At 41.7% G+C, this 22,953-nt stretch overlaps 1 protein-coding gene across 1 annotated transcript in view; it reads left to right on the top strand.

The window, feature by feature from the left end:
• Positions 1-22,953, top strand: part of c1qtnf7 (C1q and TNF related 7) — a 42,782-nt gene that overhangs the window by 7,753 nt on the left and 12,076 nt on the right. Inside the window, exon 2 of the mRNA XM_078411000.1 lies at positions 22,210-22,467. Coding sequence (XP_078267126.1) covers positions 22,218-22,467 — 250 coding nt within the window. The 5' untranslated portion in view covers positions 22,210-22,217. The remainder of the gene's footprint in view (positions 1-22,209; positions 22,468-22,953) is intronic.

Here is a 22,953-nt window from a genome sequence, read left to right as displayed (position 1 = left end):
TCAGCGGGACAGGCAGCATCTCTGGAGAGAAGGAAGGGGTGGGTGATTTTTCAGGTCGAGACATCACCCCTTCGATTTAAACCAACATCTGCAGTTCTTTCTTACACACTTCAGTGAAGCAATGGTTAAAACTATTTTTATTCCAGTTCGAGCAAAGTGGCAATAAATTTCCATGCCATTTCCTTGAAATTTTGGAAGCTCTGGGAAAAACCAGACTAGAGACACATGGGCAGTGCAAATCTGCAGCCTTGTTAGTTATGATCTAAATTAGATGAACCACCATGCAGCCACTGAGTGCAACGTTTGAATAAATCTCTGCCCCTCGTCCCTGTGGAAGAATCTTGAACTAGGTCTCTAACTCCTCTCCTGCTTTCTTCTGCCAGGGCAGAATGTTTGTGTCCACAATTTGTTTGATATTATAATTAAAATAAGGCAAAGTAGGTTCCCATTTCATCTTCCTTTAGGAATAACCTATTTATATTTGGCCCTTTCAGTTTGGAAGGACAGGCTGCAAGATGTGAAATCATAAAATGGATCACTTCATAAGTTCATATGTTCTAGGAGCAGAATTAGGCCATTTGGCCCATCAATTCAACTCTGCCATTCAATCATGGCTGATCTATCTTTCCCTCTCAACCTCATTCTCCTGCCTTCTCCCTATAACCCCTGATACCCTTACTAATCAAGAATCTGTCAATTTATTAATTCTTTCTTGAGATTTTGGTTGACAGACAGAAAGCAAAGAGTGGGGATAAATGAGCCCCTTTCAGAATGGCAGGCAGTAACTAGTGGGGTACCGCAAGGCTCGGTGCTGGGACCGCAACTATTTACAATATACATTAATGACTTGGATGAAGGGATTAAAAGTACCATTAGCAAATTTGCAGATGATACAAAGCTGGGTGGTAGTGTGAACTGTGAGGAAGATGCTATGAGGTTGCAGGGTGACTTGGACAGGTTGTGTGAGTGGGCCGATACATGGCAGTTTAATGTGGATAAGTGTGAGGTTATCCACTTTGGTGGTAAGAATAGGAAGGCAGAGTATTATCTGAATGGTGTCAAGTTAGGAACAGGTGACGTACAACGAGATCTGGGTGTCCTAGTGCATCAGTCATTGAAAGGAAGCATGCAGGTACAGGAGGCAGTGAAGAAAGCCAATGGAATGTTGGCCTTCATAACAAGAGGAGTTGAGTATAGGAGCAAAGAGGTCCTTCTGCAGTTGTACAGGGCCCTAGTGAGTCCGCACCTGGAGTACTGTGTGCAGTTTTGGTCTCCAAATTTGAGGAAGGATATTCTTGCTATTGAGGACTTGCAGCGTAGGTTTATTAGGTTAATTCCCGGAATGGCGGGACTATCATATGTTGAAAGACTGGAGTGACTAAGCTTGTATACACTGGAATTTAGAAGGATGAGAGGAGATCTTATCGAAACGTATAAGATTATTAAGGGGTTGGACACGTTAGAGGCAGGAAACATGTTCCCAATGTTGGGGGAGTCCAGAACAAGGGGCCACAGTTTAAGAATAAGGGGTAGGCCATTTAGAACTGAGATGAGGAAAAACTTTTTCAGTCAGAGAGTTGTGAATCTGTGGAATTCTCCGCCTCAGAAGGCAGTGGAGGCCAATTCTCTGAATGCATTCAAGAGAGAGCTAGATAGAGCTCTTAAGGATAGCGGTGGTCAGGGGGTATGGGGAGAAGGCAGGAACGGGGTACTGATTGAGAATGATCATCCATGATCACATTGAATGGCGGTGCTGGCTTGAAAGGCCGAATGGCCGCTTCCTGCACCTATTGTCTATTGTCTATTGTCTATTTGGGCATTGCTGGCAAGGCCAGAATTTAAGGTTGAAACTTAAATGGCTTCTTGATCCATTGCAGACTGCCCGGTGAAGGCATTTCCACTCTGCATTTAGTCAGGGGGTTTCAGGATTGGAGCCAAGTAAAGATGAAGGATTGATGATATATTTACATGTGATTTATATTCCTTTAACATGCTTGAAGCTTATCTGCTCACAAGGCCTCCTCCAGCTAATCCACAAATATCTAACATTCTAACATTCTTCGGGAAATCAGTGATATACTTGCTGCCCCGGCGGTGATAAAAGCTGAAGACTTATTAGCACAACGTTATACACAACAAGCCCATTAATCTGGATAAACAATCAAATCTATGCAGTGAAATTCCTGATATGTTTGACAATTAAGATATCACTTGATCATTTTGTCCACCCACCTGATTAAAATGTTGCTGCCATTGTGCTGCAAAACACTTCTGCATCTGTTCCTGAGTTCCTGACGGTAATCACGTCATCCCTGGAGGGGATATACTTTGGCACTCTAAAGCCAGCCTGGGATCTGACCATTTGGGTAGAATACTAGAAGCAAAAAAGATAGAAAAAGACTGGATAAATTGCGACTGTTTCCAGATATCAAACACAGACCAGGCATGATGTGCTCACCAACAAGTTAACTTTTTCCAAAAAAAGCTATTATCCTTTTGAGGAAAGTAAAATTGGCATAAACATGCAAAGATCAGTGTTACAAACAGGGTCTGAGGAAAGTATAGGACACAGGCAATACCTCGACATCACATCACTCTTCATAAAAAATAAAATATGAAGCCACCAAACTTTTAACTATACACAACAGTTAAGAAATCAAACTAATCAACCCTTATATTTTCAAAATTCAGGAAGAAGAAATTAACAAATAAGCTATGTTGATATAACAATTTGGTGATCGTGTGCTGGGGAAAAGGTTGTTCCTCAGGTCCCTTTCACCTTAAATCTATCTCCACTATTTTTAGAGCCCTCTGTCCTTTGGAAAAGATGATGCCTATTCACCTTGTCTCTGTCCCTCATAATTTTGTGCAATTCTATAGGACCACCCCTCAATTTCCCATGCCTCAGGGAAGCTCCAGGGAAAAAAACTTTCAGACCCAGGAACATTGTTGTAAATGTCCTCTGCACCCTTTCAAGTTTAACGACATCCTTCCTTTAACAAGGCAATCTGGACTGCACACAACGCTCCAAATGTGGCCTCACCAACAGCTTGACCCATCATGTCTACTCCGCCATTCAATCATGGCTGATCTATCTTTCCCTCTCAACCTCATTCTCCTGCCTTCTCCCTATGACCCCTGACACCCTTACAAATCAAGAATCTGGCAATTTGTTCATTCATTCTTGAGACTTGGGCGTTGCTGGCAAGTCCTGTACTCAATACACTGACCAATGAAGGCAAATGTGCCAAGTGTCTTCTGCACCACCCTGTTGTTACTGATGTTGCCATTTTCATGGATCTATGTATTTGCATCCCTACGCCTCGCTATACATGTGCTGTATAAGCCTAACCTGATTTGTCTTAACTAAATGCCTCACATTTTGCTGAATTAACCTTCTCGGCTCCTCTTTCTCAGCTGATTGGACCAGTTGATCAAGATCCCATTGTAATCATAGATAATCTTCGACACTGTCCACAATACTACCAATTTTACTATCATCTGCATTCTTACCGAACATGGTGCCTACACTCACATCCAAATCATGATATAAATAACAAACATCAATGTACCTAGCACCAATTCCATTGCACCCCATGCAACTAATAGTTTTCTTCACCTGGGAGATTTGTCCTCATGCTCAGTTCATTCCAGTTCAGTTTAGTTTATTGTCACGTGTACTGTGGTATACTGAAAAGCTTTTGTTGCATGCTAACCAGTCAGCGGTAAGACAAAACATGATTACAATCGAGCCATTCACAGTGTACCGATACATGATAAAGGGAATAACGTCGAGTTGCTTAACGACTTTTCTTCTGACTCCTTTCATTTCTTCAAGTCAACTGGCAGTCGCATGGGCCCCAGTCATGCCTTCTTTTTGTTGGTCACGTTGAACACTCCTTCTTGCAAAGGTTTCACCACCCTGCTGCTTTCTCCTGCTTTCTAGTCAATTTTAAATCCAATTGGCTAGCTCACCCTGGATCCCATGTGCCTAAACTTCCAGAGCAGCCTACCATATGGCACCTTGTCAAATGCCTTGCTAAAGTCCACGTAGACAATGTTCACCAAGCTGCTCTCATCCTTCTTCTTGTTTGCATCTTTAAAGAATTCAACCAAGTTCATGAGATATGATTTCCCATGCACAAAGCCAGGTTTTCTATCCTTAACCATTCCTTGCGTTTCCTAATGCACATACCTCCTGTCTCTCTGTTTCTCCTCTAATAATCTACCCGCCACTGATGTTAGATTCATCGGAATACTTCCCAAGCTTTTCCTTGCTGCATTTCTTAAATAGAGGCACCTCGGTTTCTGGCACCTCACCTGTGATCATCAGTGATATCAATATCTCTGCCAGCAGCCCCACAATACATAGAAACAGAAACATAAGTGCAGGAGAAGACCATTCGGCCCTTCAAGCCAGCACCGCCATTCAATATGATCATGGCTGATCACCCAGAATCAGTACCCCATTCCGGCTTTTGCTCCATATCCCTTGATTCCCCTAGCCCTAAGAGCTAAATCTAACTCTCTCTTGAAATACATTCCTCAGTTTCCCACAATGTCCAAGGATACACAGGGGATCTATTTATTTTTCAGCATTTTAAGACTTCAAGTGCCTCAAATTCTGTAATGTGGATTCTTTTCAAGACATCCCTAAGTTTCCCAGCATCCTTGTCTTTCTCCATGGTAAATCACTGGAAAAATCCCAGTAAAATGTCATTTCTTGTTTATTTGGATGAGCATTATAATGAATGTCATAATTTATTTTCCGTGCCCAATTGCCCCAGACATGAAAAGACAGTCAACCATTGGCATATCTGGAATTATGGTGAACATGTTCCAATCACTGACCTCGTTAACTTTTCTGGAATCTTCATTTGAGCCACTTTTACAAGCATCTGAACTGGATTAAAAGGGAAACACTGTTGTTGCCATTTCCCAAGGTTAAACTTCACCGACTGAAGATTAAGCATCTTTTTAATGCATTTGACCATTTTCTGTGCAGTTGAAACTTGGTACACTCCCTCTGGAGTTTAAATTATAAACTCAACAGCATTATAATGCTGCACTTCAGAAGAAGATTAGTGCCAAATGTTTCACTGTTGTTACTGAGAAAATGTCATTATATATTGGCTCTCCCTGTAACACCTGATGAAATGCATTGGAAAATCTGCTGTAGTGATTTTCTTCTGTCCTAGCATAAAGTTGTAATTTTCAACTGAATAAACATGTGTAATTAGAATGCGAATGGTGCACTTTAGTGGCTTGAAGCACAGAGCCACCAGCTGAAAATATATCTTTAGTCCTGCAGAAGAAATATGTTTACAAATTTGTTGTGCTGTTGCAATTATGAATTTTGTGGTTCCGTTTCAGGACATATGCCAATGAAACACGCTTGACTCTTAACTCTTGACTACCTTCTCTGGAAAGACTGCATTGGCGCCCTTTTTTAATTCATCCTAAAAAATAAAAATCATCATGTGAGGCCTGTGTATCTTGTCCATCCTTACTAATCCTTGATAAGTGGTGAAACAAGGAACTGCAGATGCTGGTTTATATCAAAGGTAGGCACAAAGTGCTGGAGTAACTCAGCAGGTCAGGCAGCACCTCTGGAGAGAAAGGACGGGTGATGTTTCTAGTCTGATGAAGGGTTTTGACCTGAAACGTCACCCATCCTTTTTCTCCAGAGATGCTGCCTGACCAACAGAATTACAACAGCATTTTGTGTCTATCTTCGGTGTAAACCAGCATCTGCAGTCCCTTAATCCACAGCCTCTGAATTATCTTCTAGCCAAACTATTTATGTGGCTGTTCCAGAATCAAAATAATTTCTGACTGTCTTCTGCAGCAGTGGGTTTGGGAAATTCTTGGATACTCCGTTGACTATTCCGTTCTCTGTTAACTATTTTGTTATCTACCTTTTCACTATTAGATGTGGTAGGGCTGCACACCTTTGATTTGATACATGGGTTGTGATAATGCTTAGGTTTATTGCATGCTGTTTTTGCTGTTTTGCATTCATGTAGTCCTGTGTTCACCAAGTTGGTATTTCATTTTCAGTTATACCAGGCATACTCCCTGCATTCTTTACTGCACCATAGGGAATCTTTAGATGGGTCAAATGCAGGCAAATGGGAATAGCTTAGATGAGCACCTTGGTTGGCATTGATGAGTTGAAAGGGTCTGATTCATGCCATATGACTCTATGTTGTCCAGTTATATTGATTGTGGATGATCAGCCATGATCACATTGAATAGGGCCAAATAGGGCTGGCTCGAAGGGCCAAATGGCCTACTCCTGCACCTATTGTCTATTGTCTATTGTTATATATTTTTCCCAGAATGTAGATGATGGAATCAGTGATACTATTATCATTTGGTGCTAAGGAAACTGTTGGACTCTCATTTGTTTGAGATTTTCTTTGCATGGCATATTCATTGCAGGAGGCAGTTTATTTACACAGATATTAGTCCAATACTGACTATCAGGACTTGTTGCAAGCAGATACCTACTGAAGAATTGTGAATGGAAAAGAACATTGTTTGATCGTCAGTGAACATTCTCAAACAGCTGCCACTTACTTTCCCAGTTCTGATGAAGGGTCATGGACTTGAAATATTTTCTCTGTTTTTCTCTCTCCATAGATGTGATCTGATTTGCTGAATGTCCCTCATATTCTCTGGTTTTATTCCTCAGTGTAAAAATTGTGATTCTTTGTTGCTCAGTCCAATTAACACTATTATCCACGATCAAGCCTCAAATCCTCATCCTATCTACAACCCTCCACACCCCATCTTCCAACCCCATTCCCTCGCCCCACTCGCAACCACTCAATCAGCAGTCCTCCTTTGCCTGAGGGTCACAGCAATGTTTTTGACCATTCTTTGTATTTGACAGCTTTTCCCACACTGGCTCTGTTAAAATAAAGTCCGAGAACGTATTTCAGAGAACCTTGGGCCTCACCATTCAGGCACAAGTAATGAACCTCAGCCCTCACTATCTCAAGGAGTGTACCGTGGGCCTCACCATTCATACACAGGCACAAGGAATATACTCTGTGCACGCCACAGGCAGTGAAATAGACTTCCATGACTTTGAAGTTTAATGTACTGTACCTTTCACCATGTTTGCATGCATTGAGAAATGTTGAAACCACATCACGTGAATTATTTCATTTGCCTCCTTTCTGTCAATGATTTCATTACTTTTCAACTCAGAGGAGAGGATGAGCTCCTTAAAGTTGGAGAAATTTTGGCATTAAGTTCAGCAGGCATAATTACTGAATGAAGCCTTCCCGTGGAATTAGAAAATTACAAAGTATCTGGCACAACATCGGTTCAGCAGCCCCTGCTGCTTGGCTGGTGAGGGTGCAGGTTTGGTTTCAATATCTCACATTGAGTTGCAGCTCCAATCAACAAGGCAACTATTCCATGGCACTTGCGTGCACTGGTCAGGGCATCGATCAGCTTACAATCTTGTTTGATCACGAGTCCACCCAAATTAGACCTCAATAACGTAGAATAAAGGGGAGGCCATTTAAAACTGAGGTGAGAAGGAACTTTTTCACCCACAGAGTTGTGAATTTGTGGAATTCTCTGCCCCAGAGACTGGATGAATTTACTGGATGAATTTAAGTTAGACAGAGCTCTGGGGGCTAGTGGAATCTAGGGATATGGGGAGAAGTTAGGCACAGGTTACTGATTGTGGATGATCAGCCATGATCATGGCGGTGCGGGCTCGAAGGGCTGAATGGCCTCCTCCTGCGCCTATTTTCTATGTTCTATGAATCCCATGTGTTCAACATATAGAGAGGATCGAGCATTTGGCAGCAACAACAATCTCCCCCGCCTTCAACTATGCTGTTAAAAAAGGATCATCATTATTTTTTGGGGCTAGTTGCCAAATAAGTTACAGAGAGTTTATTGGACTAAGGCTGTTTAATGTTTCTGGGCCCTGAGGCATTTTGTGAAGTTTGAAGAGAAGTAGTGTGGCAGAAGGAAAGATGTGTCTTTGCTTCAAAGCTTCAACCATATAAAAACCCAGTCAGGCACAGATATATTAGTTCTGGTTAATCTTCCCAGGAGGGTTCCATGGTCAGGTGAATAAGGTATATACGGCATAGAAATAGAGAAAGGGAAGAAAGGTCATCCCCTTGTGACTTTATCCAATTTTTGTCAGGGTGGAGATCTGGAAAGATCTCACTATCTGCAGCATAGTGCGGGCCCAAGTAGGTCAAGGCTCTCTTTAATGCAGGATTTCAGAATTCACCCTGTGTCCCCTTGGTAGAGAACAACAGAGTAAAGCGAGGCAGAAGATGAGTACCGACCTGAAACGTCACCCATCCCTTTTCCCCAGAGATGCTGCCTGACCGGTTGAGTTACTCCAGCACTTTATGTCTATCTTTGACCTTACCCTTTCTCTGCCACTTTGGTGCAGATCTCCCAGGTGCTTCCACTTCCCTCACAGAAATATGCCTTGTACTGCAGCCAAAGAGTAGGGCCTGATTCAGGGGGCCAGAAACTGTGCAGACCTCAAACTCTTCAGGCTGGAGATCTGTAAACATCTCATGATCTACAGCATTGTACTGGTCCAGGGAGGTCACGGCACCCTTTATTGCAAAAGTACAGAATTTACCTCCCTCCCCCTTGGCAGAGAGCAAAGAGTTGTTTGTGAGAACAGAGAACAGTAACATTCCCAATGTTACAGGGAATTATGAACTACCCTCCCATGGTGATCACTCTGAGATTACTGTTAAGATGGACTGGCGTCACACCCACCAACTTCAGGTGAAGCCCTCAGAAGATAGTTTGAAGCAAGTGTTCAAAGGAGTGTTGATAAAATCCTGGCAAATTATGCTCAATTTATCCCCAAAATGTCCTGTTCAAAAACTCTAGCAGCTAATGAAATTGAAAGCTGAGCATAGTTTGAAGAAGCTGCCAATATTTGTAGCAATGGTTTCCAGCACAGATTTATTTACTCCTGTTCTGCCCGTCATTGTAAGGAGAGATCATTTGTTGAAGCATGTCCCATCAAAGGTAGATTCTTTGAGGAGCAGTGGCAGGCAACCGAAGAACAATATCTTCCTTAAATAAAGTAGCAGCCATTCCTGCTGACCCTTTTAACTTGTTGACCAACATGATACATTGTCCTAAAGCCACAAGTAGACAAATTCTTGATAAGCAAGACAATGAAAGGTCATCAGGGTAGGCAAAAATGTGGAATTGAGTTTATAAACAGATCAGCCGAGCTGGGTCAATAGTCTGAGTGGACTATTCCTGGTCTTAGTTCATATTTTCATATGACAGTTACTTTTTGTTTGAAATATCTGTGTGGGAAAAATATCATTGTGACTAAATTAAATTTCTGGAAGCAACAATAACAGCACTTCTGGAGGATAATGTGTTCAAGAACTGAAGCCATGACTTTTGGAGAAAAACATCTGACATTTACTTTTGAAAGTTGTCATGTGTAGTTATCTGAAATGTCATAAACGAGGCAGAGGAGGAATTCAACTTAGATGCAGATAAGGGATTAAGATATAATTTCCCTGAACATTGCATTTGTTCCCTGGTGCTTCCTAGAAAAATCTTTGCAGCCACTTCTGGCAAATTCCCCCTCAATTTATACTTTCATCTCAGATTTACATAGAAACATAGAAAATGGGTGCAGGAGGAGGCCATTTGGCCCTTCAACCGAGCACCACCATTCATTGTGATCATAGCTGATCATTCACAATCAGTAACCCGTGCCTGCCTTTTCCCTATATCCATTGATTCCACTAGCCCCTAGAGCTCTATCTAACTCTCTTTTACATTCATTCAGTGAATTGGCCTCCACTGCCTTCCGTGGCAGAGAATTCCACAAATTCACAACTCTCTGGGTGAATTTTTTTTTCTCATCTCAGTTTAAAATGGTCTCCCCTTTATTCTTAGACTGTGGCCCCTGGTTCTGGACTCCCCCAACATTGGGAACATTTTTCCTGCATCTAGCTTGTCCAGTCCTTTGATAATTTTATACTTTTCTATAAGATCCCCTCTCATCCTTCTAATTTCCAATGAATACAAGCCCAGTCTTTCCAATCTTTCCTCATATGACAGTTCAGCCATCCTGGGATTAACCTTGTGATCCTATGCTGCTCTGCCTCAATAGCAAGGATGTCCTTCCTCAAATTAGGAGACCAAAACTGCACACAATACTGCAGATGTAGTCTCACCAGGGCCCTGAAAAATGCAGAAGGATCTCTTTCCTCCTGTACTGAAATCCTCTTGTTATGAAGGCCAACATGCCATTAGCTTTCTTCACTGCCTGCTGTACCTGCATGTTTACTTTCAGTGATTGGTGTACAATGACACCCAGGTCTCATTACACTTCCCTTTTTCCAAATCTGACACCATTGAGATAATAATCTGCCTCCTTGTTCTTGCCGCCAAAGTGGATAACCTCACATTTATCTACATTATACTGCATCTGCCATGCATCTGCCCACTCACTCATCCTGTCCAAGACACCCTGCAACCTACTAGCATCTCCTTCACAGTTCACACTGCCACCCAGCTTTGTGTCACTTGCAAATTTTCTAGTGTTAATTCCTTCATCCAAATCATTAATATATATTGTAAATAGTTGCGTACTCAGCACCGAGCCTTGCGGCATTCCACTCGCCACTGCCTGCCATTCTGACAGGGACCCGTTTATTCCTGCTCTTTGTTTCCTGTCTGCAATGATTCCATTCTCTATCCATGTCAATACCCTACCCCCAATACCATGTGTTCTAATTTTGCTCACCAATCTCCTGTCTGGAACCTTATCAAAGGCTTTCTGAAAGTCTAGATACACTACATCCACTGGCTCCTTCATCCATTTTACTTGACACATCCTCAAAAAATTCCAGAAGAGTAGTCAAGCAGGATTTCCCCTTCATAAATCCATGCTAACTTGGACCAATCCTTTTACTGCTATCCATATGCACCGTTATTACTATAATAATTGACTCCAGCATCTTCCCACCACTGATGTCAGGCTAACTGATCTATAATTCCCCATTTTCTCTCGCTCCTTTCTTGAAAAGTGGGATAACACTAGCTACCCTCCAATCCACAGGAACTGATCCTGAATCTATAGAACATTGGAAAATGATCACCAATGCGTCCACGATTTTGAGAGCCACCTCTTTGAATACCCTGGGATGCAGACCATGTGGCCCAGGGGATTTATCATCCTTCAGTCCCATTAGTCTACCCAATACTATTTCTCGCCTAATGCAAATTTCTTTCAGTTCCTCTGTCTCCCTCGATCCTCTGTCCTCTAGTACATCTGGGAGATTATTTGTGTCTTCACTGAGGAAGACACAAACAAAGTACCTGTTCAACTCTTCTGCCATATCCTTGTTCCCCATAATAATTTCACCTGTTTCTGCCTTCAAGGGACCCACATTTGTCTTTACTAATCTTTTTTCTCCTAACATACCTAAAGAAGCTTTTACTTTCCTTCTTTATATTCTTGGCCAGCTTGCCCTCGTACTTCATCTTTTCACCCCTTATTGCCCGTTTTGTTACCTTCTGTTGTCCTTTGAAAGTTACCGAATCCACTGGCTTCCCGCTACTCTTTGCTGTGTTATACATCTTTTCTATTAGTTTTATTCCATCCCTAACTTCCCTTGTCAGCCACGGTTGCCTCTTACTCCCCTTAGAATCTTTCTTCCTCTTTGGAATGAAATGAGCCTGCATCCTGGATTATGCCCAGAAATTCCTGCCATTGCTGTTTCACCATCATTCCTGCTAGGATCCTTTTCCAGTCAACCTTGGCTAGCTCCTCTCTCATGCCTTCATGGTCGCTTTTGTTCAACTGCAACATTGACACTTCTGATTTAATCTTCTCCCTCTCAAATTCCAGATTAAAACTTATCATATTATGGTCACTACCTCCTAGCGGTTCCTTTACCTTGAGTTCCCTTATTAAATCTTAGCTCAATGCTAATCTTTCTATAAGGGGTGACAACTGAACAAAAGTAGGCACTAACTGGGCTAAAAACAGAAATCGCTATAAAAAAAACTGGTTTGCGGAAAGAGAAACTGTAAACATTTCAGGTCTGTGACCCTTCATCAGAACTGGTGAATGCTTTTCGGAACCATAAGGTCAGGAAAGGCCATTTTTGAATGGAAATTCTTTCTATCATTGCTGGTCGCATTACATGCTGAGCCATATTGACAGGCTCCAGGGACAGGATATATTTCTCACACAAAATAATGCCCCTCTACTGAACAAACGTTTGTCTCTGTAGCCTGATAATGTGGCACAGCAAAAACAAACTTTCTGTTTTTGACCCATTAGTGAAACTTTTGTTCAGTAGTCACCCTTTATAGAAGGACTAACATTGAGCAATCTTCCCAAAGAGTTCCACCTCTCAATACATGATGTTTTCGTCATGCTTGTTCTTCTCCGTGCCGTTTTAAATCTTACTCTGTTGTTGAGAACCATCGTAAAGAAATGAGGGTATTCAGATTCAGTTGGATTGAAATTTAACTAGTTTCTAAAATTTACTCCAATTTACTCCCTCACATGAATGATGCCACGTAAACAACTACTGTTGTGCCAAATAACCTTATACTGTATATCCTTTCCAGCGATACTCAAATATTACAAAGATTCATCATTATATGAGGTCTGAGATCAATAAAAAGGTATTTACACATTCCAAAAAATAGTTTTAACATACTTAATATTCTTTTTATTGGAGACATTATCTTTCATATCTTTAATTTGAGAAATGGACTGAATGTTATTTTTGAAATATAAGCAATTGAAACAATAATTCAACTTCTCTACTAATGGCAGCAATTAACTTGGCAAGGCAACATTTTCTTTCCTTTCAATTGAACATCGTTCACTTTCCAACATCTTGATGCCTGATCTTTGGAATTTACTTGCCAGAAATGAAGATTTATGTAGCCAATGTACAGCTGCATACAAGTAGAAACCAATACAGAAATAATCTGCTAGAAAGGCAGCAGCAATATACAATTAATCTTTCATTTCTGTAAGCTTTTTATCCCCGATTCCAGCTTTAGCATTAATGTGATGGTTGCTGGCATTTTGCATACACAGTGAATTGTTGAGCAATTTAAGTAAGTTCAGAGGAGTTTAAAATGTTAGGCATTGTTCCATCTCAGCAAATCTGTTTCTCTTCAGACAATTGAAGTTAATTAAGATGCTGAAAATGTTTCAACAACTTTACAAAACAAAAATGGTGTGAAGATTCCACAAGGATACCAGAATTGATTTCTGTTTCTTGGCTCTTAACAAGGGACACCAATATACACAGAGAATTAAATTGAATAGTAGAAGAAAAGGTGTTCTGGAATCAGTGTGTAATGACCCTGTCCCTTTTTCATCCAGTGCAGGCCATGTATGGAATTCATACAGCCTATTTGACATTGCAATTTAAGCGATTGCCCTAGCAACTACAGGACTGATTAGCACCAGTTCTAACTGGCTTATTAGAAACAGTCTTCCCTTTTAAAAGTTGCTTTGTAGCTGGAAATTACTCCAGCGGGTCTTGCAATTTGCTGAAAGTCAAAGTAATCACAGGTAAGGGTGAGCATCCCCTTTACTGACAGTGTTCTAGGTTGATGTGTTGGTAAGGAGGAGAGGGATCCTTTCCCTAAAGAGAGTCTAAAAGCTTTCCGGGTACACACTGATACCGTGGGACAGGGAACAAATGTGAAGCTGAATGAAAGGAATGTGCTTCTGAGTATCTGCATGTTAATCTGGAAAATGTTCAATGATGACACAAGGAATTGCAGATGTTAGAATTTTGAGCAAAACATAAAGCAGTGGAGTAACTCAGCAGGGGAAGCAGCATCTGTGGAGGAAATCGATAGGGACCCTTCTTGAGAGTCAGACTGAAGAAGAATCCCAATCCACATTGTCACCTATCCATTCCCTCCACTGATTGGGGCGGCACAGTGGCACAGTGGTAGAGTTGCGGCCTTGCAGTGCCAGAGACCCGGATTTGATCCTGACGACGGGTGCTGTCAGTATGCAGTTTGTAGGTCCTTTCTGTGATCATGGAGAAGAATAATCCTATCATTAATCAGTTAACATCCGTGTAGTTATAAATGCACCCGGACACATAAAACATGTTGAGGATGTGTGCACATGCCCCTACAAAGGTAGTCAATTTTAAATCACTGCTCAGGTCCATGCTCTTGGTCAGAAATGTTAACCTACAACCACCACCACCACACACTCGCCTACCGGTCACTAATCTGAACTATACCGTCACACCTCACGGCATTTACAGATAACCAGCAAATTAATCATGGCAGGTCCATTAAAAGACTTTTGCTCTCTCGCAAAGCATAAGATGCGAAAAAGTGATGCTAACACTAGAGCCAGGCATGATTACAGAGAGGAAAGAATGTTGAGATAATTGAGGCATCCATTATAGAGTATGTGTGAAACAGTAAAGGTAAGGGGCATGGGATAACAATGGTTCATATTCAATCCCCTTTCACACGTTATATTTCTGTAATATTCTCTGATTTCCAAATTGCAAATGGTATTACTCACTTTATCGTCCTTCTGCTTCCAACCTTTATCCCTGTGAGATTCTCGTTCCATTGAGTTCCAGTCAGGCCAGGGACTGGTCAGCAACAAGAAAACAAAGATACCAATGGATTGATCTAACAATCAATTGATCTAACAATTGATACCACTACTTCTGAAACAGTTGCCATAATCATAAGTTGTGTAGGAAAATAACTGCAGATGCTGGTACAAATCGAAGGTATCATACATCAGACGCACATCAGTCTGAAGAAGGGTCTCGATCCGAAACGGACATCAGTCTGAGGAAGGTTCTCGAGCCGAAACGTCACCCATTCCTTTTCTCCAGAGATGCTGCCTGACCCGCTGAGTTACTCCAGCATTTTGTGATACCTGCCATAATCGTAAGGTTAGATTAGAGATGGTATTTGTATGTGCTGATACCAATCCCGAAGCCAGGTTAGTAGTGAAGGATAGCACAGGTGCACACAAACATGAGTTCTGTTGCGAAGTTTCAGATTTGAGTTTAAAGGTTTAGCACTGATATTTGTATATTAATGTCACGTGTTCTGAAGTACAGTGTAAAGCTTTTGTTTACATGATATCCAATCAAATCAGATAATGCTATCTGGGAGGACAATCAGGCCAGACACAAGTGCAGCAGGTTGAGCAAAAGAAAACAACCAGAGTAAAGTAGGGTCTCGATCCGAAACATCACCCACTCCTTCTCTCCAGAGATGCTGCCTGTCCCACTGAGTTACTCCAGCTTTTTGTGTCTACCAGAGTGACTGACAGATTTACAAGTGGAAAATATATTTACAGAATAAGGCTCATCCTTCCCAACATGGAAGTGTTTCACCACTTACAGATGAAGCACCGGCAGCGGTCAACCAATTCCCATGTATCCGACAAAAGGTCAAATAGCCCCAATAGCAGTTCTAGATGCCAGAGAGTATAAGGGCACCCCAGCAACTACAACCGAGTACAATATCAACTACAACAGCAGTTGTAGAAGATGACAGCATTGGCAGCAAAAACAGATTATTATCTCAATGGTGTCAAATTAGATAAAGGGGAAGTGCAACGAGACCTTGGTGTCCTTGTACACCAGTCACTGAAAGTAAGCGTGCAGGTAGAACAGGCAGTGAAGAAAGCTAGTGGCATGTTGGCCTTCATATCGAGAGGATTTCAGTGTAGGAGCAAAGAGGTCCTTCTGCAGTCATATAGGGCTTTGATGAGACCACATCTGGAGTATTGTGTGCAGTTTTAGTCTCCTAATTTGAGGAAGGACGTCCTAGCTATTGAGACAGTGCAGCGAAGGTTCACAAGGTTAATCCCTGAAATGGAGGGACTGTCATTTGAGGAAAGATTGGAAAGACTGGGCATGTATTCATTGGAGTTTAGAAAGATGAGAGGGGATCTTATAGAGATGTATAAAATTATAAAAGGACTGGACAAGCTGGATGCAGGAAAAATGGTCCCAATGTTGGGGGAGTCCAGAACTAGGGGACACAGTCTAAGAATAAAGGAGAGGCCATTTAAAACTGAGGTGAGAAGAAACTGTTTCACCCAGAGAGTTGTGAATTTGTGGAATTCTCTGCCACAGAAGGCAGTGGAGGCCAATTCACTGGATGAATTTCAAAGAGAGTTAGATAGAGCTCTAGGGGCTAGCGGAATCAAGGGATATGGGGAGAAGGCAGGCACGGGGGTTACTGATTGTGGATGATCAGCCATGATCACAATGAATGGCAGTGCTGGCTCGAAGGGCCAACTGGCCTCTTCCGGCACCTATTTTAAATAAATAAATAAATAAAACAAGGCCTGTTGAGATTTCCTGCTGGTTTGGTGGTATATCGGCTGTCAAGATGGCAGCATTAGTGCTCATTGCCGCCATGCCAGCAGTACCCTTGCTGCTGCCAAGGTGGCTGCCTCGGGGTGAATGGGTGTATTCCAAAGTTGAGCCTTTTCGGCCTAGGTCTGCGCATGGTCAAGGTCCCTGATCATCAATATTCTCATGCACTGGGAAACCAATGACTTCCTTTCCCTTGCTGCAGTTCATGGGCAGGCACTGTGCAAGCGGCAAAGACTGACAGGAACAGACCAAGGGAATGCATCAGGCCAATTCCGAAATATTGGGGAGTTTTTGATTTATAAATCTGATTTCTTTTTTTTGCTTTTTTGATGTTGTTTACTTGAACAGGCAGAGTTAATGATGGGTAGCAATGACTGGAGGTAGAGTTAAGGCACAAGATTGTTGCTGAATTGGAATTGGGATTCTGTGTGTTTGCTGGTAGCACAGTGGTTTAATTGTTATTTGAGAAATGAGTTGCAGTCTGCTTTCTGCCTTCCCGCTGCTGTTCTGTCTTCTCCTCTTTCTCCTGCACCTCAGCTACATGCAATATTGTAGGTGACAAGATATGACCACCAGGATGGTAGAAGAAGGAAGAATACCTGCAAGCAGCTGCTCCCAAAGTACTTTTGCCAAGTCCTGTCTTATAATATTGAAATTGGCCTTTCTCCAATTAGGACATTTATTTGCAGCCATTTTCATTCTTCCATAATTATATATATGACATAAATAACATAAATTATATATATTAATCTACACCGATGAGCCAAAACAATACGATCACTGACAAGTGATGTGAATAATATTGATTATCTTGTTACAATGGCGCCTTTCAAGGGGTGGGATATATTAGGCACCAAGTGAACAGTCAGTTCTTGAAGTTGATGTGTTGGATGCAGGAGAAATGGGCAGGAGTAAAGGCTTGAGCAACTTTGACAAGGCCCAAATTGTTATGGCCAGACGACTGGGTCAGAGCATCTCCTATACGGCAAGGCTTGTGGGATGCTGCTATAGGATCTGCTGATAATGTTTTGGTGCCAGATACCACAGGACAACTTCAAGGGTCTTGTCGAGTCCAGGCCTCAGTGGATCGGTGCTGTTTTGGCGGCACAGGGAGGACCAACAGCATATTAGGCAGGTGGTCATAATGTTTTGGCTCATCAGTGTATATCATATATTCACTCCTTTGATTACCTTTAATTAGATTTTACTGGGCTTTATTTTGTACTAAACGTCATGCATGTTATTCCTTTCATCATGTATCTGTCCATTGTGGATGGCTTGATTCTAATCATGTATTGACTTTCCACTGACTAGTTAGCATACAACAAAAGCTTTTCACTGTACCTTGGTACATGTGACAATAAACTAAACTAAACTAATTATCTGGGGGATTTACACAACTCCAGTAATTATCTCCAAAATTCTCTTCTTCTGACACTTTAACTACTAACCCAGCTACACCTTACGATTGGATCCAATATTGTCCCTTCTCCAGTAGTACCTTCAAGGTCACTTGCATATAATTGATGGCACTCGACACAAAATGCAATCATTTCTATTTCAAAAGCAAGCATCATGGAGAAGCATTTCAATTCTTGGAAATATACTAGACTTCTCCACTTTCCACGAGATATTCAGGAATTTACAAATTCCACATGAACCTTGTGCATTTAGTTTATTATCCTCTGAAAAAGATGCAAAATACAAATGAATCTTTAAAGAACAGAAAACAGTAACAAAGTGCATCAGTGGATAAAAGATTGTGTACTAAATGTTTTCCATATTGCTCGACTTTATAATCAGTCAACTCAACAATGTAGAGTGTTCTCTCCATTTGTCTGCAATCGTTATAAAATAATAAAAAACAGTTATAGAGTAGGAGGAGTTGCAGAATTAGGAAGGGGTGACACCTAGAGGAATTTAGGAATCAGGGTGACAAATTTAAATATGAGGCATTATTTAAGATGGCAAAATAATGTGTGTCAGATAAACTGCTTGATAATTCAGGGACAATAGAGTGGTCAATATCGGTGATGATGAGGCGAACTGATTGTATAAGAAAATAACTGCAGATGCTGGTACAAATCAAAGGTATTTATTCACAAAATGCTGGAGTAACTCAGCAGGTCAGGCAGCATCTCAGGAGAGAAGGAATGGGTGACGTTTCGGGTCGAGACCCTTCTTCAGACTGATGTCAGGGGGGCGGGACAAAGGAAGGATATAGGATATAGGTAATACCTGTAAATGGAGTTTTGGGTGACTTGATGTCAATGAGCAGTGGAGTGAAGTAGACCAAGCTGCTTTGGAATAGTCAGTAGCTAGAGAAATGCTCGGGACAGGAGCTGAAGATAGTGCAGCAGGTTTACCTGAATTATACCTGAATTTGAGAGTAATAGCAGTACGGAAAGGTTGGACAAACTTAGATTATTTTCTCTGGAAGGTCAGAGGCTGAGGAGATACCTGATTGAGGTTTAGAAAATTATGGGAGGCACTGATGGCACAGTCAGAACCTTTTTGCCAGGGTGGGAATGTCAGAAACGAGAGGGAATAGCTTTAAGGTGAAATGGGCAAAGTTTAAAGGAGATGTGCAGGGCATGTTTTCTAAACAGAGGGTGGTAGGTGCCTCAAATGTGCTGCTAGGGATGGTGGAGGAGGCAGATATGATTTTGCCATTTAAGAGGCTTCTTGATAAGCAATGTTTTGCTACCGTGCCGCCAGTGTTATTTTCTTTGTGACGAGAAGCTTGGTGAGGGCAGATTTCAAGAGGACAGGGCAGTCCCAGAAGAAAGAAAGCTGTTGCCAATATCTCCGAACATAAGAGCCTCAAAGGAAAGTTATGTGGTTAGCGGAAATTTGATTGAGGGGTTTCTATACATGTAGGTTAAGATGACTATCGACACATTGTTATACATATGGTGTCGGTGGAAATGACTATTTTTGCGTTGCTGTTGTGCTACTAGTCTGATATTGGTCCCTGCAGAGAGCCGTGAAAGACAAAAACAGAATCACACTACTCAAATGGAAATTTTAAAGAAGTTCAGAAGTATAGTTGAGAGTACACTCAAAATATTAGAACTAGATTCAGCATAAAGTTATGCCAGTAGTGGAATCCCATCTTCCCATCTCCACCCCTTTCCGCTTTCCGCAGAGACCGTTCCCTCTGAAACTCCATGGTCCACTTGTCCCTTCCCACCCAAACCACACCCTCCCCAGGCACTTTCCCCTGCAACTGCAGGAGATGCAACACCTGTCCCTTTACCTCCCCCCTCGACTCCATCTAAGGACCCAAACAGTCTTTCCAGGTGAGGCAGAGGTTCACCTGCACCTCCTCCCTCATCTACTGTATCTGCTGTTCCAGGTGTCAACGTCTCTACATCGGCGAGACCAAGCGCAGGCTCGGCAATCGTTTTGCTGAACAACTCCGCTCAGTCCGTCAACCTACCTGATTTCCCGGTGGCTCAGCACCTCAACTGCCCCTCCCATTCGCAATCTGACCTTTCTGTCCTGGGCCTCCTCCATGGTCAGAGTGAGGCCCAGCGCAAATTGGAGGAACGGCACCTCATATTTCGCTTGGGTAGTTTACACCCCAGCGGTATGAACATTGGCTTCTCTAATTTCAGATAGTCCCTGCTTACCCGGTCTATCCCCTCCCCCTTCACAGTTCTCCCACTAGTCTTCCTGTCCATCTACATTCTATCTTTGTCCTGCCGCCTCCCCTGACATCAGTCCGAAGAAGGGTCTCGACCCGAAACGTCACCCATTCCTTCTCTTCCGAGATGCTGCCTGACCTGCTGAGTTACTCCAGCATCTTGTGTCTACCATCACATAAACCAGCCTCCCTTTCATCCACTCCATCTACACTTCACGCTGCCTCGGCAAGGCTACCAGCATAATCAAGGACCAGTCTCGCCTTGGTCACTCCCTCTTCTCCCTTCTTCCATCAGGCAGGAGGTACAGAAGTTTGAAAACATAACCTCCAGATTCAGGAACAGTTTCTTCCCAGCTGTAATCAGGCAACTGAATTGTCCTCTCACAGCGAGAGTGCTGACCACCCAGTCACAGTGCTGACCACCCAGTCACAGTGCTGACCACCCAGTCACAGTGCTGACCACCCAGTCACAGTGCTGACCACCCAGTCACAGTGCTGACCACCCAGTCACAGTGCTGACCACCCAGTCACAGTGCTGTCCACCCAGTCACAGTGCTGACCACCCATCTACCTCATTGGAGACCTTTGAACTTTCCTTAGTTGGACTTTGTCAGACTTCAACGTTATATTTTTACACTAAATGTTGTACCCTTTATCCTTTATCTTTGTACTGTGGACAGCTTGATTGTATTTATGAAATCTTTTTCTTGACTCGATAGCATACAAACAAAATCTTTTTACTGTATCTCGGTATACTTGACTATAATAATAAAAAACTATACTAAACTTCTGAATGGTCTTTCCATAAGCTAGGATACTGTTCAATTCACCTCTACCCCATTGAGAACACTGGATTTTGTCAAAGAAACTAAAGCACTACAATGTATAATGCTGACAACTATATTCTGCACTCTTCCACTTTGATCCATCTAGTGTACTTGAGCTTGAACTGATTGGATCTATGTACGGTATATCTGATCTGTTTGGATAACATGCAAAAACAAAGCTCTTCATTGCACTTCGGTATAGACAATAGACAATAGACAATAGGTGCAGGAGTAGGCCATTTGGCCCTTCGAGCCAGCACCGCCATTCAATGTGATCATGGCTGTTCATTCTCAATCAGTACCCCGTTCCTGCCTTCTCCATGTACCCCCCGACTCAGCTATCCTTAAGAGCTCTATCTAGCTCTCTCTTGAATGCATTCAGAGAATTGGCCTCCACTGCCTTCTGAGGCAGAGAATTCCACAGATTCACAATTCTCTGACTGAAATTTTTTTTCCTCATCTCCGTTCTAAATGGCCTACCCCTTATTCGTAAACTGTGGCCCCTGGTATATGTGACAATAATAAAACTAAATTGAAAAGGCAACAATGAAAGCATCTGCAGAGTTGCACAAAATAATTGAAGATAGACACAAGAGCCTGGAGTAACTCAGCGGGACAGGCAGCATCTCTGGAGAGAAGGAATGTGTGACATTTCGGGTCGAGACCCTTCTTCAGACTGGTTAGGGATAAGGGAAATGAGAGAAATAGATGATGATGTGGAGAGATAAAGAACAATGAATGAAAGATATGCAAAAAAGTAACGATGATGAAAGTAACAGGCCATTGTTAGCTGTTTGTAGGGTGAAAATGAGAAGCTAGTGCAACTTGGGTGAGGGAGGGATAGAGAGAGGGAATGCCGGGGCTACCTGAAATGAGAGAAATCAATATTCATACCACTAGGCTGTAAGCTACTATTATTATTATTATTATTATTATTATTATTATTATTATTATTATTATTATTATTATTATTATTATTATTATTATTATTATTATTATTATTATTATTATTATTATTATTATTATTATTATTATTATTATTATTATTATTATTCTTTTTTAGTTGGATTTAAAGTAAAGTAAAGGAAAATAGCTTTAAAGCTATTTGGATTAGCTCGTTGGATTTAAAGTAAGGGAAAATGCTTTCTCTTCAGAATGCTTTGAGAAACATATTTTTCACTTTTTACTTGCGACATGGTTACTTTCTCACTTAAGCTATCTCTATCACAGTGGATTTAATTGGAGCACAATTTTACCTGGTGCAAATGAAGTTGTGCTGCTGTCAAGTGCTTTTGAAGCAGTACATTAATTGCTCGTATTACTTTTTTTGTAGATTGCAAGATGTTTGTCGTGCTTTACCTGGCAGCCTTTGTGTACTGTATAACTGGCCAACCTCTTCTGATTAAACTGAAAGGAGATCGAAGATATACCAATAACTTCCCCAGATTAATATGTAGTGCTCCCAGCTTTCCCGGACTCCCAGGGCCACCAGGGGCAAATGGATCTCATGGGCCACATGGGCGCATTGGCCTAAATGGAAGAGATGGGAGAGATGGAAGACTGGGCGAAAAGGGTGAGAAGGGAACAGCAGGTACGGCACTTTGGTTTCTTACTATATTAGGTATTGCCGCAATTTAATTGTTTTACAAAATCAACTACATTAAAAAAATAATGATAAATATCGGTGCTATTGATTGTGATGCATTGAAATGAGTCAATGAAATGAATCAATGGAAATATGAAGCAAAAAAAAAGATAAACTGCAGAATATTTAGTTAAGTCTGGCAGCAATTCTGGAATGTTCGATGATATTTTCCATTAATAAAATGTGAATTTAGGCTGTCATATTCAATGCAACTGATTAAAATAAATAGTTTGTTTGTTAAGTAATCAGCTTCAATATATGTATTTTAATATGCATTGAAATACGCAATTTTTGTGTTAGTGTTCCATTCATCCCAAAACTATTGTTGGATATTAGCAGATATTTTTGACATGCTATTTGATCACATCCATTACATCCAGCACAACGTCCTCAACAACATGCGTTTTAACATTTTCCACAAACGCACCACAT

This window comes from Rhinoraja longicauda, chromosome 1 (genome assembly GCF_053455715.1).
Source record: "Rhinoraja longicauda isolate Sanriku21f chromosome 1, sRhiLon1.1, whole genome shotgun sequence".
Taxonomy (NCBI): domain Eukaryota; kingdom Metazoa; phylum Chordata; class Chondrichthyes; order Rajiformes; family Arhynchobatidae; genus Rhinoraja; species Rhinoraja longicauda.
This window is presented reverse-complemented; position numbering and strand designations above follow the sequence as displayed.